The 14,885-nt window shown below is 38.4% G+C and overlaps 1 protein-coding gene across 1 annotated transcript in view; it reads left to right on the plus strand.

The window, feature by feature from the left end:
- The window catches only part of LOC126176842 (protein ELYS), a 320,594-nt gene extending 306,009 nt beyond the window's left edge, over positions 1-14,585 (plus strand). Inside the window, exons 33-34 of the mRNA XM_049924028.1 lie at positions 6,434-6,587; positions 13,647-14,585. Coding sequence (XP_049779985.1) covers positions 6,434-6,587; positions 13,647-13,749 — 257 coding nt within the window. The 3' untranslated portion in view covers positions 13,750-14,585. The remainder of the gene's footprint in view (positions 1-6,433; positions 6,588-13,646) is intronic.
- Positions 14,586-14,885: the final 300 nt, after the last annotated feature.

The raw sequence follows: 14,885 nt of genomic DNA on the forward strand, positions 1-14,885 counted from the left end.
AGAGGCCTACATTGATGTTTTAAGCACCTTCTTGCTTCCCACTGCTGAAGAGCAATTCAGGGATGGCGATTGCATCTTTCAACATGATCGAGCACCTGTTCATAATGCACGGCCTGTGGCAGAGTGGTTACATGACAATAACATTCCTGTAATGGACTGGCCTGCACATAGTCCTGACCTGAATCCTATAGAACACCTTTGGGATGTTTTGGAATGCCAACTTCGTGCCAGGCCTCACCCACCGACATCAATACCTCTCCTCAGTGCAGTACTACATGAAGACTGGGCTGCCATTCCCCAAGAAACCTTCCAGCACCTGTTTGAATGTGCACCTGTGCGAGTGGAAGCTGCCATCAGGGCTAAGGGTGGGCGACACCATATTGAATTCCAGCATTACATGGAGGATGCTAAGAACTTGTAAGTCATTTTCAGCCAGGTGTCCGGATACTTTTAATCGCATAGTGTATTTGATAAATTTCATATTTAAATAATTTAGGTTTTCAAACTAGAAAAAAAAGAAAATTATGGAGCACTATGATATTCGAACTGCTGTCCCACAGTACATGCAATTTACAGTCTCAGACACTACCGATTACGAAGTGCATGTAACTATATTACAGTTTTTATTTATTACATAGTGTTTATCAAAAAATGCCAAAGCTCATCTTTCTTTGTAATCTTGTGAAAAACATAGAGAACAATTTGTTTATCACCATTAACGGTGTTCTGTGCGCGTGTTTCTCTACGAAGCAGGAAGCATTATCATCCATATTCACAATATGTATTAACAGCTAGACAATCAAAGCACAAGTAGCATATGGGGACTGTGACTGTACATGATTTTTTAAATCAAAATTATGTAGCTAACGTATGATTAAGAAAAACATTGATGGCTGTTAATACATCAGAATGTCTCAAAGCTTCATTTCCAGTGACATAGTAATAAGATTTCTAATACATATGTTGGACCTACTTCCAAGAACAGAACACCACCAATATACAAGAGCTACAGCTGTTGACCAGTCATCGTGTTTGTATTTGTTTACATTAGGTTTATTCTTATGATGAATGAAGTATAGCCTTGAAATCCAGTTCTGCACAACAAAAGCTGTGTGAAGTTTTTGCGAAGTTATTTCTTTGTATTGTTCATAACGTGGCAGAAATTGCTGAGTAAATAACACACTTATCCAGATTGTCGTTCTAGACACCTGTATACCACTTTGCTCAGCATCATTCGCTTGTGGTGCAATTTGCATGCTATTAACGTACACCACCCATTCTAAGTGTTCCGAGTCTAATTTCAATCATGGTGCATAAGTGAGGTCAGTGCACTAACTAAGAATCTGACATGTTAAATTCCACCCTGACATTTTTTATCCAGGAAGAATACAATGGAAGAAAGGCACTGTCAAAATTTTAGCTGTGAAGATGCACTGCAAGTAGTTTTTAAAAATTGTTGAAGTTACTCTTTTTTGTCGCATGAAGAACTGCTTTGACGGGGGTTTGTACTGCTCTTCCTGTCTGGTGGGCGATCGGTGTGGTGAGAGTGTAGTGCCACATAGTGCTAATATCCAGAGTGACACAAGCAAAATTGAAGCATGTAAACCATACAGAAAAGTCATGTATCATTAATGTTTTGATTAAGAAGCAATTCACATCAACAGCTAAATTGTTCCGTATACAATTCATTTGAGGGACTTCAATAAGTAATGAACTAAACCATATTATTTTCCACTCTTTTAGCTACAAAACTACTTTTCAGCATAACTGTTCAATGCGACAACCTTGCACCATCTTGCTAGGAGAGCCTATATGCCTGCATGGTACTACTCTACTGGCCAATGTCAGAGCCATTGTCTTCCTGCATCAATTACCTCCCCATTGTCCATGTAATGCTTCCCACAGAGTGCATCCTTCATTGGGACAGACAGATGGAAGTCGGAAGCTGCAAGATCTGGCTATAGGATGGATGAGGAAGAACAGTCCAATGAAGTTAAGTGAGCTATTCTGAAGTTTTGTGAGCTCCTCTCAAGTGCACAGCCAAGTGTGAGGCCGTGAGGTCCTGCCTTGTCAGAGAGAAGGAGAAGTTTGTTTCCATTTTTGTGGTTATGGACACACTGAAATTGTTTCTTCAGTTTACTGTGGGTAGCACAATGCACTTCAGAGTTTATTGTCACACCATGATGGAGGACATCAAACAGAACTACTACCTCAGAGGAGATGTGGTGTTACATCATTCCATGTATTGCCATTTTATTTCTTGTTAGAAGTGATAAGCCCATGTTTCATAGCCTGTGAAGATGATCTTCAAAAACTTGTCATGATCAGTCCCGTAACGTGCATGCAGTTCTGCAGTGATGTTCTTCATTACTCTCCATGGTCTTTTGTTAGGTGACGAGGGACCCAGGATGCACACACATTTGATTACCCCAATTGGTGGACAAGCACTACCAACAGAGACGTCCAGTTGTGCAGCAAGGTTTTAATTGTGTTTTGTCGATGAGTGTGTCCGTATGTTTGTACATGGCAGAAGTCACATCTGTTTGTGGCCAGTGGGCATGTGGAAAATCAGACAGGCTTGTGTGACCTTCTTGCAATGAAAACAGATGCCTCACTCAGTGACTCGCAGTGCTTTTGTTTTCCGCCAGGTCTCTGTAAATGTTCTGCAAGTGCCTTTGAATATCTGTGATGCTTTGGTTTTCCGCCAAAAGAAAATCGGTGACAGCTCTCTGCTTGGAACGTACCTCTGTTGCAGACGCTGTCTTGAAGGCTATGTATAGTGCTGCCACCTATTCGAACTTCGTGAAGCTATAGGAGCTGAAGCAGGAATATTCCACAATGTCCCTCAACAAATACTGCATTTTTTTTCAACTAAAATTATATGAGAAAAAAAGGTGCTGCATTATTTATTGAATGTCCCTCGTACAAAGGTGCCTAGCAGAGGAAAATAAATCAAGGCAGTGTTTCGTGTTACATTGAGGACAACTACTATCACTTGTGACTTTTATTGAAATGAAATATTTCTTACACATACACCATTTTATAACAATTTCTATAGAACAGTTCTTGTGATTAGTTTTGAATATGAAAGAGGTGGTCATTATTCGTGTCCCATAGTCATCCCAGTAAAATTAAGTGTCATTTGAATGATAAAAACAAACATTTTCCTTACACCAGGGACATCTGACTAAAGAAAAAAAAACTTTTCAGACATGTCACAGTAATTACTAGCTTTATTTAAACATAATTGCGGTGGAGTGAGAAATGGCCCTGGCCTCTGCTCTATTTATTATACTGCTTACCAAGCATAAAGAGCAATTGTAAAATGTGCCAATGCAGAAACGACTGAAATTTGAGATTACTATTTTTCTGATAAATCTCAAATGACATGGAGTAATCGGAAATTTTATTGTCTGACAATTTGCTTACAAAAACTTTCCAGTCAAAAAAAATCTTTATTGAGTCACATTGGTTGTGGCAGATGAAATCTGAATTACATCAACAGCAGTTTTGGTGCCCTCTAGACAAAGGTATCATTACGTCCAGGCCAAGAGACCAACAAAAGCAATGCATTTCTGCAACTGGTTAGGAACCACTTCAAATAAAATGTTAAAGTATTATTCTTTCCTATTTTTCCAGGTTTTGGTAGATTGATTATAAGATTTTTGCCATTAAACAGCCTTTTTTTATTTTTGGTCATAATATGCCTGGAAGTCCCCAAAGACGGATATAAATCTGCAGAAACAATAATCCACTCATACTTATCACTGGGATTGTTGCACATGAATGTGACATAGCATTAATCGATTGCACAACAGACACTCTTCTTCACCCCAAAGTGATAAAGTGCAGTTTGCTCTCCGTTCTTTCACAAAACCTGACCAGTTGGCCTTAGGCACTGCAGGTGTGGGGATAACAGCAAGCTTAATCTTTGTTGGCCTCCAATTAATGGCATTTCCTCTACACATTTACTTGAAGTAAAGCTCATAGTTTTGTGACTTCTTGCACTCCTAAATCTGCTTAAACAAGTAGAAGACAACTTGAAATAAGCAATGTCCATCCCAATAGCGATTCAGAGAGCCCAGTCGCATAAATCTCCGTTAGTAATAGTGCACTTGAGCAAGGTTGGTTCCCCCCCTCCCCTCTATCTGATGAAGGAATTAAATCTGATAACTGAATAACATCTAGCAGTCTTTTATTTATTGTGCCTGTCTGCACTTCAATATCACCTGTCATCAGCAGCAATGTATCCTTTTCTTACTGTCATTTCATCCACATTTTGCATTGTTCATTGCTGTAGGTACCATGTTACTCCACAGGCCACAGATGTCCTAGGCGCCTCTAATCGGCACATAATTTCATTAAAAGAACTTTGTCAGTAACTGGGAATGGGGGATTCTCTGTGATAGAGAAGTGTGTGAGCATGTGCATTCTGACGGTGTTTTGGTTGGGTGGCAATTCGTTCCCACTACTCTCTTTAGTCTGCTGCTCACAATCTTAATCGAACTATAACTAATGCAGTGCCATTAGTTGCAGAGTGTAAGGGTATTTTCTTGGAAATAAATCTGGCGATATTTGAAGTTAAGTTGTGAGGTGAATGGTATCTTCTGCAAAAGTAGTGTCTTGTTCGCTTTGTAATTAGTACTGTCTAATATTTAGCTGTGTGATTGCGAGCTAACGTCCCAAAGAAGTTCAGGCTCACATGCAGTTCCTCTTCGTCGAAATGTCTTGGCTCAAACTCATCTAGGGGTTGAACCGCACCTATCGCATTATATGCCCTAAATTAGTCACTTGTGACCCTTTGATAAACTGTCTGGCTGATGGCAAGATTGTGAAATACGAAGTTAATATAACAGCTAATAACAGTAATAATAATATTGGGAACCAAATTAATGACCCATAAATGATTTAGGCCACACAGTTGCAATTTGGTTAGAATAATGTTTATTCAGAAAGCAAACTAATAGCAAAAGTGGTCGTATTTAGAATTACTATTACACTCGAGCGTGTATCCATTTGACACAGTTCGATCACTCACAGTCTAAGCGCAAAATACAAGTCTAATATTCCACTACATTATCTTCACAAAAAGTTAAGAATTCACACCAGGTGCGCGGCTGCTCACCACTCAGATACTAAGTCCCGCGATTCCATACGACGCAAAATTTTCTAAGTCGCTTCACTTCCTAATTGCCTAAAGACCTACCATCTGCTTTTGTGTCTCCACCAGCACTGTTGTCTCTGCCCGTCCCCGGCCGCATTTCCGACATGCCGAGCATCGTCGCTTAACTGACTAGTGCAGTTCCCTTCCCTGAAGCCATCCATCTGATTGGCTATAGCTTATTCTACATTATTTTACATTTTAACATATTTAAATAATCAGAGCTTGACCAGTTTCACCTTCTAAATAAAGTAACAATAATATCCATTGCTAAATTCTTTTACATAAAACCAATACAATTTCCTTCTTAACTTTGAATGTCACAGCCAGTAGCCTTGCTCCAATGTGCTTTCTGATAAATAAATAAAGAACAAAAGTAACTATTATGCACTAAACTTTATAACAAATATTCTATTACCTAATGATTCAATAAGGTGTCATGCTGTCATCGTTCAGTGTGCTTTGTGTGTAGGAAATGATGATCTGGTGCTTAACTGAAAATACTGATAATTTAAAATTATTATATCTTTTAAACAAGTGAAGTTGCAGAGTTGATATTTACATCATTTGTCATTTTAATGATGCGCTTCTATATGAAATTTCGATCTTTAAGATCAACTAAAGCGTTCTGATTTTAGCATTCAGGTCTTTGTTACGAAACTTGCGAATCTCATTTTACAAGTAAATCCTAAACTATTATAAATATGATCAGTATTCAAGTTTTAGTGGGAACACCACGAAAATGTGTGAAGGATGGTAGATTAAAACAACTGTGGCTTAATTCCCTGAATTACTAAAGAGTTAAATAATTTTTATAAATGTTTCCCTTTATGACCGATCTTAGGTCTGCCATAGATTGCAATGCTCGTTAACTCATATAGCCTAGTAGCAGACGAAATTTCATTCTAAATCAGTCTGTTCATGGGTGGCAACATTTCAGTTCTTCCTTTGACTGTCGTATATTTTTTTGCATTTGGTATTGAAGAATACTGACTGTTTCTCAGAATTCAGTTCAGAGGCAGGCATTTCTGGGACAAGGAGACAGTGAGCGGAAGAGGGAAATCTTGGTTATTCACACTTTGTTCTACTATTTAATATATTTCCTTTTCCAAACGTAAGTTTACAGAAACAGAAAATACTGTATACTGAAACACAGTTTTCAGCTTTTTGTGTAAATTATTAATAATTCTTTTATCTGAAGTATTATTTTGATGGACTATTAGAATAATTATGGCAGTTTTAATAATATTACAATTCTTCTGCTTTCACCAGAGCTGAGAGTAACACGAAGTGTGGCAAGACTTGGGCCACATTCATCACATTCAGTTCTGCAGCCAATACCAGAAGAGTCCACATCTAGTTCTGTTGATGCGAGCAACAAACAGCCAGCCCCAACTGAGCGGCGCAAGAGGAAGCATACATCAAGGTGACTTACAGAGACTATTGTATACAGCTTGTAGTGTGTCTTGTGTTCAGATGTTATTTTATGGCTTAAGAACACACAACCACTCACACAGTGTATTGCATTGTCCATTTTTGGAGGCTAGCTCATCTCATGTTCCGCTGCTGCTGCTGCTGCAGCTGCTTGTTTGTGCATTTATGTATTATTATATGTAAGTTGTGCATTGGATCTTCAAATGGGAAGTGGACAGGCACTGATTACTAGCGTATGGCTGCTCAGTGGTGACATTATTAGAAAATCGTGAGTGGAATTTCTGTTGATGTTATACAGAATAGTCTCTGCAAGAAACATAGTTCTCAAACCAATCAAGTGACTTGCGCATTGGTGACTCCCACAAATAAAATGCCTGTAATCAAGTTTGAACAACAGTTGAGTACTGCTCCTACACAGGATCAACTTTGTATCCATTGTTATCTAATAGTATAAAAAATAGAAATCCTCTTCCATTGTAGAAGATTCCTGGTACAACACTGACATACTTTGATCCATTATATTTCTAGGCGTTTGGTATTTCTTGTTTCAGCAATTTACCAGAATGTCAATAACAACAACAACAAAGAACAAAAAAAATCTCTATTTACGACTATGAACATTGAGGATTTTCGTATAAAGAAAATTTGTATGAGTTCATTACTATTTCTGATAACCGTAAGTTCTGGTCTAATGTGTCGTGAATTGTTGTCCATCTAAACTTTGCAATTATTCTGATAGATGGTTTCCCTGTTGCAACTGTACCTGTGCTCAAAATCTGAAAGTGCTAATGTAATTTTAGACATGCTACTAAATTAATAGAAAGCACTTCTTCTCATTCGTAATTATATTGCTCCATCAGTTACAGTACTTAATTAAACTTCTCATACAGTAACTGAGTTTATTACATGGCCTCAGTACACAACTTCGTTCTCTTTGGAATGATAGTTCAGCTTTCTCTCCTCTTTCCATGATGTAATACTAACTGTCATGGTACTAGAATAAGATTTTCACTCTGCAGCGGAGTGTGCGCTGATATGAAATTTCCTGGCAAATTAAAAGTGTGTGCCGGACCGAGACTCGAGCTCGAGACCTTTGCCTTCTGCGGGCAAGTGCTCTACCAACTGAGCTACCCAAGCACGACTCACACCCTGTCCTCACAGCTTTACTTCTGCCAGTACCTCGTCTCCTACCTTCCAAACTTTATAGAAGCTCTCCTGTGAACCTTGCAGAACCGGCACTCCTGAAAGAAAGGATATTGCGGAGACTTGGCTTAGCCACAACCTGGGGGATGTTTCCAGAATGAGATTTTCACTCTGTAGCGGAGTATGTACTGATATGAAACTTCCTGGCAGATTAAAACTTTGTGCCGGACCGAGACACGAACTCGGGACCTTTCCCTTTGCAAAGGTCCTGAGTTCAAGTCTCGGTCCGGCGCACAGTTTTAATTTGCCAGGAAGTTTCATGTCATGGTACTAATTATTCTGTGGCACATCTCCATGCTGAGAGGAGACTGGATGAAATAAAATGCCAAACTTCGAAATTGGGTTAAGCAGCTGTCGTCATCCCACTTTGCAGAATTGTTGCATCCATCTGCTCCAGATTTTATGCACACACAAGATATAATTTGCAAACAGTATAAAAGTCTAAGTTCACTATTCAAAATAAATAAATAAATATTTTCATGGTGACATTCTTCAGTTATTAGTGCTATAGGTGTGGATCACACTGCTTCACCAAAGTGATATGTTACACCACAACTTAAGAGACTGACAGCATACACTAGGTTGCCATTTTAACTTTTATGTTGTGTGATTGTAGTGTTATTTTTTTACAGTTGTATTTTAGTAGGCTGGTTACCCATTCATGTACCTAGCTACATAACATATGGTAGTTTTATTACTATGAAATGGGGGGGAAGTTTTTTGGAGGGGGTGGGGGGAGTGCAAGCTCTTACCCACATATTCAGACACAAAGGAAGGATCGAGGGACTAATAACCGTGTAGTTGAATCCATTGATATTTCCACCACGTATTTCAACATTTGAAGTTAAACAAAATTTGAGATACAAGTAGTAGCTAAAGATACTCTCTGTCCAGTTAAAATTTATTGTTTTCTTGTTAGACACATTCACTGGGCTAATTTCACTTTGTTGAGTTATTAGTGTGTAAGTGCTGTTTATAAGCTACTCAAATGTTTTGCACCGCCTTTACGATGTGCACAGTGTTGTGGAAGGTGTGGATTTGTAGACACGGCGTGTAATGTTGGAAGAACTTTAGTGTCTCCGTTTACTACACAGTAGGTTAAACAACACTGTGTTACAGCCTCACTGTGAAAAGAACCAAAAGACAGAACTACTAGAGTGAAGGAACATCCACGAATATCAAAGAAAGTGCATGGCTGTAACAGTTAAAGGTTTCACGCTCAGTTTGTTTGTATGTTATTGGAAGCTTCTTTCTCAGTACTCTTTTGACCACTGAAAATCATTAAAAAATGGCTTTGAGCACTATGGGACTTAACTTCTAAGGTCATCAGTTCCCTAGAACTTAGAACTACTTAAACCTAACTAACCTAAGGACATCACACACATCCATGCCTGAGGCATGATTCGAACCTGTGACCGTAGTAGTCGTGTGGTTCCAGACTGTAGCGCCTAGAACCGCTCGGCCACCCTGGCCGGCGAAAATCATTACATACAACCTCCTTTCTCAATAAAGCATGTCATGTCTCTAATCGTGAATGGCCCAATGTGCCTTCCGTGTGCACTGTTGAGTCTATTAGCATGGCTCAAAGATTCATTTTGAGCTTCCAGTGTTCGTGCATAATTGCCATATTACAAGAAGAGGCCATCATCAGTGTATGGCAATAAGATATGTCAGTACAGGATGTTGTCCATGGAGCTGACACATACTAGTGACATCGGTAATTTCGCGGTTATTGTGAGAGAGCTCCTATCTGTGAAAGTTACTAAATGACATAAACAGCTTTACAGCAGCTCTTCTATATTTTAAGTGCAATGTCTTTGTGTACAGCTCCAGTGATAACGATGGGTGACCAGATCTCTCTCGCTTCATAGCTCATAACAAATTATAACGTATATTCATGTACTTCTTTTACATTTTAGGGCAGCATATAACCAAATGAGAATTCTCATAATGATTCTTCAGTTGTTTCCTGGTGTGTACATTATCTAGAGTGCTTTTAGCTCCAAGGCACTCCCAAGTCACAACACCAAAGCATAAATGGGCTTCCACAGCAGATGGAGAAGCACATTCACAGCTGTGCTTTGTTGATGTGCTGGCTCCGTTTTACAACCATCTGCACATACATCAAACTAGGCCACACACACTGGGATATTCCATGCTTAACAACTACCTTAAACTAAGTTTTCAGTTTTTATGAACATCTTTCGTCAACCTAAGTGATTAAAATACGAACATGTCATTCTGTAAACTCCCCATGTTACACCACAATGGATAATAATGAGTAGAAAATGTACAGTGATATGAGGAAGTATTCTGTAGAAAATGAAATCAGTAATTGTGTTTGTTTTTGTAGTGATAGTGTAGTTCCATCCATTCTGTACAGAGGTCTGAAAAAGTCACCATCATCCTCATCCTCAGAACATGTGATGTTCAGTACACATTCTGGTAAACTTCTGTTGCTTTGAAATTTTCATCCATTTCATTCCACACCACTTCCATTATTTTTCTTCATAAATTATAGCTTCTGCAGGTTTTTGTTAATTGAAAGCCATTAGTTAGTGCAGAAACATTCTTTACAAGGTCCGTGATTTGGCACTCCAGGAAGCACAGTTCTTATTCTAGATTACTTGTCAGTCTGTGCATTGTGTACATTTCAAGACTAGAGTTCATGGTTGTGTCAGGTAATACGGTTCTGTATCTGTTATTTACAGGGGGTGTCTGTGTTAAAATGTTAACTGGTACTGGTGTGTAAGGTATCTATTTTGGACCAGTGTCCCTTTACATCATACATGCAAGTAAAACGTGTGTGAGATAATTAATTTACCATCAGGAACTTTGTTGTACATCACTGAGCTGTCGCGAGTTCTGAAACTCTGGGGACATCTGAAAAAATCAGATTGCAACCGTTTTGTCTGGTGGCTGCCAGTGTTATCACTGAATCCAATGGCACTGTGGTAACCAGCATAAAATGAAATGTTTAATTTTACTATACTAGGATTTCAGTTATTTATGCTGGAATGAATGACAAAGCAGTTTCCAATCCCATTGTCAGTGCAACGCCTTCTTGGAACATCCACAGTGACAGTAGAAAGTATGTAGCATAGATACAGTGGCACTGCACAAGAAAGGCAGAGTTTGTTGCTTCCTCACTGTTCTTTGATCTGTGGTAGTCCGTGTGCTTGGTAAGGCTTGTTTCCCCCTTTCCTCACACCTCCTTCCATTAAAATCCAAGGGAGGTTACAGAGTACAGAGACTTACATATATTGTCAGTTAGTGTGTGTGTGTGTGTGTGTGTGTGTGTGTGTGTGTGTGTGTAATACTGTGCAGACAAAAGATGTTAAATCCCTCCGGTCATAAAATATTTATTTCATTTCAGCATATGAAAAATAATTTGATGCCAATGTAGGATTACAAGTTTTACAAATAGAAGAGTGTCCAAGAAAAGAAACTTGACGACCCCTGCGTTAATAATCTTCTTGCATACTGAAAGTAGAATAGAGAGATGCAGGAAGGATCATAATTTGTGTGTGTGTGTGTGGGGGGGGGGGGGGGGGATGACCCAGATTAGAGTCCCAGACTGTTGCACAATTTTGAGTTTTCAGGAGATGTAGGGACAATGTACACTCTGCTGCAGAGTGAATATTTATTCTGGAAACTACCCATAACTGTGACTTCACTATTCTCCATGAACTCCATTGGTGTGGCAGTAGTAGTTGACCAAGCCAGGTAGGAATGTCAGTGAAAGTAGAAGAAAGAGATGTGGCAGGTTGATGCTGTCTGTTGTGCCAAAGTACTAAATTAATGAGACTGTTACTTTGGACAGGAAGGCTCAAGATTTGAGAGCTGGTCTGGTGCACTATTTTAGTGTACTTCACAATATTTAAACTTGGTATTTGAATACCACATCTGATTCAGACTGTTTCCTGATGTTGAACCACTTCGTTGGCACTGTGGCATGGGTAGTACTAATTAAACTGTAATCATGAAACTCAACAGGCACATGGAAGAGATTTACCAAAATATCAAGAAGGTGTACAGGTTTTGACAAAGAAAAGGGAGAATGCTGAGTCCTCTCAGTTTCCAGCTAACATGTCAAGATGGAGATGATGTACCAATTTTCACCATAGTCAAGAATCACATCAGGAAGGAAGGAAGAGAGAGTGAGAGAACTGGGACATACGGAACAAATTCCCAGACGGTGTAACAGGTGCACCATATCAAGAGTAGAATCAGATGCACTGGACCAAAGACGGAATGTCTCGGGACAATTCTAGTGGGTATGGATTGCAGATAGAGTGTGTAGAATTGACTGTGACTGAATGAATGCACACCAGGTCAAAAATGAAACACCAGCTTGTGACCAGGCACACCAGCTGAACGTATAACATCGTAGGATGATTCTTGTGGGAAGGGCCACAGACGAAACATCCGTAACAAACCCAGAAGGTGGGACACGAGAGGTACAAAAATATTGGACTCGTTCCACTTGACTAGTAGTCTCAGGTAGGACTCGAGTCATATTGTCAAAATATTGTGCGTGGGCGACACTGATATCTGACAAAACACCCAATGCCTCAAGATGTTTGATGAAAGTGCATTGAAAATGAGGAATAGACATAAAATAGGATTTTTGCAATGACAGCTGAAAAGTGCTTGTTTTATTTTTTTGGTGTATGTGCTACATGCTTACTGAAATTCTTGTATGTTTTATCATAGCTCATGCAGCCTAAGATACATCTTACACTTGCTAACAAAATGGAATTCAATTTGTATAACATAAAGTCTGTATGAGAACACAGGAGGGATACTTTGAGGTCAAATAATAGTAGTAAAATAGAACTACTAAATGGTGACATTGTTTCAGACAGCAGCATTGAAGTTTGTTAAAAAGTCTCACAAGAGCAAAGCAAGGTAATTTTTTCCTGTAAATGGTTTTTGAAGAAATTAATGTGTAAGCAGGTCAAAAATATAATTTCAGTGTCATGTCTAAAGCAAATATGATAAGTTTCCTAATTGCAATCATATACATCCTGAAGAAAATACGTTTTTAATTATTTACACCCAACCTCCTAATTACTTACTGGCTGACTAGATTTCGGCTTTCCCCATTTTCACAAGCCACGTATTTTGTATTTGGGATATATTTGATGTGGAAAGTTCTCTTTATGTCATCACGCTCTCATATCTTCTTTATCCAGTATGATCTGAACTGTGTGACAACGATGGAGACTGTTCTCATTGGAATTCTCTGTGTTATAAGCCAGCATGACCTAAAGTGAATTCCAATGAGAACAAATTCTCCATTGTATGTGAAATGTTGTTGTCGCACGGATCAGATCGTACTGGGTAATGAAGATCTGAGCTATATCTACATGCATGGACACCCTTTGGTGACCCACAGTCCTGATTTACATACTTACGTAAGCTTGTGGGCCGCATCATCACGACACAACAGCAACACTCCTAGTGCATAAAGTTAAAACTATAGGATCCATTACTTTAATGTGTACGGGGTAACACACTGATATGAATAGCACTTCCTTCCTGACATGCTACATCATCAAAATATGACTAAAAAATCATGTTTTTGAGAAATTGTTCATTTTAGTTTCACTTGGACTTTCTTCCGTGGGCCGGATTGAAACTAATTGCGGGCCAGATGCATCCCATGGGCTGCCAGTTGCCCACCCATGCCTTAATATATATCCTGTTTTAATGTACTTTAGTGAATGTATTGATTACACACAACATCTTATAACTTGAAAAGGTAACTGTACTGTGTGTATGTCCAGTTTAATATATGAGGCTGAGTAAATTTATTTGTCTCTTTTTTTTCCCCCCCCCACAGGTCACCAGTTTCAAAGAAAACATCGCCTAGAAATAAGAAGCAGGAATCTACAAGGATATCACCAAGAAAAGCAATGAGGTTGCGCAGTCGTCTCCTGAAATAATTGTCGTTCAGGGTAACATTATGCAAGAAAACAATTTTCTTTGTAAAAGAAAATGGAAATATCAAAGAAATTGACAAGTGTAACACAGTACTTTTTTCCATTTATAGAAGACACTGCCAAGTTTCTGGTATTTCAGGTTTATATTTAACAAAAACATTTAAAAAATTGAACAGGCATTTGTATAAATATTTACTGTGTTAAATGCATGTAGGAATAAGTTTCTCATCTCTTGACAGGTAGGGCATAGCCTGCATGATTTTAATTTACAAAGAACATGTAAACAGTGTGAATTTGAGTAATTAAGACACTTACTACTTTGTATCACTGCCTTATTGTTTTCTGCCACAGGTGACAGAAAAACAATGCCCTCTCCAATTTGTTTATTGTGTCAAAAGTCAATTTTATGCTGCTACACTCATTCTGTAATAAATCAATCCTTTTTAAAATATGAGATGATAATTTCACACATTTATGTATATCATTCCAAGAAATAAAACGAGAAGCTTGTACAGAAATTCTTCCTATGGCTTACACCACAACATTTGTAGCATTACATGGGTGTCTGAGTTATTCAGTGTAAGGAATGAGGTGCAAGTAAAAAGTTTGTCCTTATAAACAGAAGAGCATAGCCTGCATTGTTTCAGTTTTCAAAACCTTTGTGAATATTGTGATTTCAAATAACCAACCTGCCATGTTATTTAATGTGACTGAAGTGTATGTATTCTATTAGATATGACAGAAAATATTGTCTCTTGTATTTATGTAAGATAATGTGTGCAAACATCCATTTTTATTCTATAACAGATTTTGTAATAAAATCAGTGTTCAAAATTCGAGGTGATAGTACTGTGTGTTTATTTTTGATGTTTCATGGAATAAAATTAAGGGACTATACAGAAATGTTTCCTGTGACTTAGATAAAAGGCCATTAGTAAATCTCCAATAATGCAGTTGTGTAACTTGCAGATTGTATGCAGCATAACTAACGTCCTGTATAAAAGATGTGAATCGCTTCCTCCATCACACATACAGTTCTTACATAATTACCACTGAGTTGCCTGCATATCACAGTTGATACTACCTCTCTATACATCAACATAGGTAGTCCATGGTCGTGCTTGCCATTAAACACTAAT

This window comes from Schistocerca cancellata, chromosome 3, assembly GCF_023864275.1.
Source record: "Schistocerca cancellata isolate TAMUIC-IGC-003103 chromosome 3, iqSchCanc2.1, whole genome shotgun sequence".
Taxonomy (NCBI): Eukaryota; Metazoa; Arthropoda; class Insecta; order Orthoptera; family Acrididae; genus Schistocerca; species Schistocerca cancellata.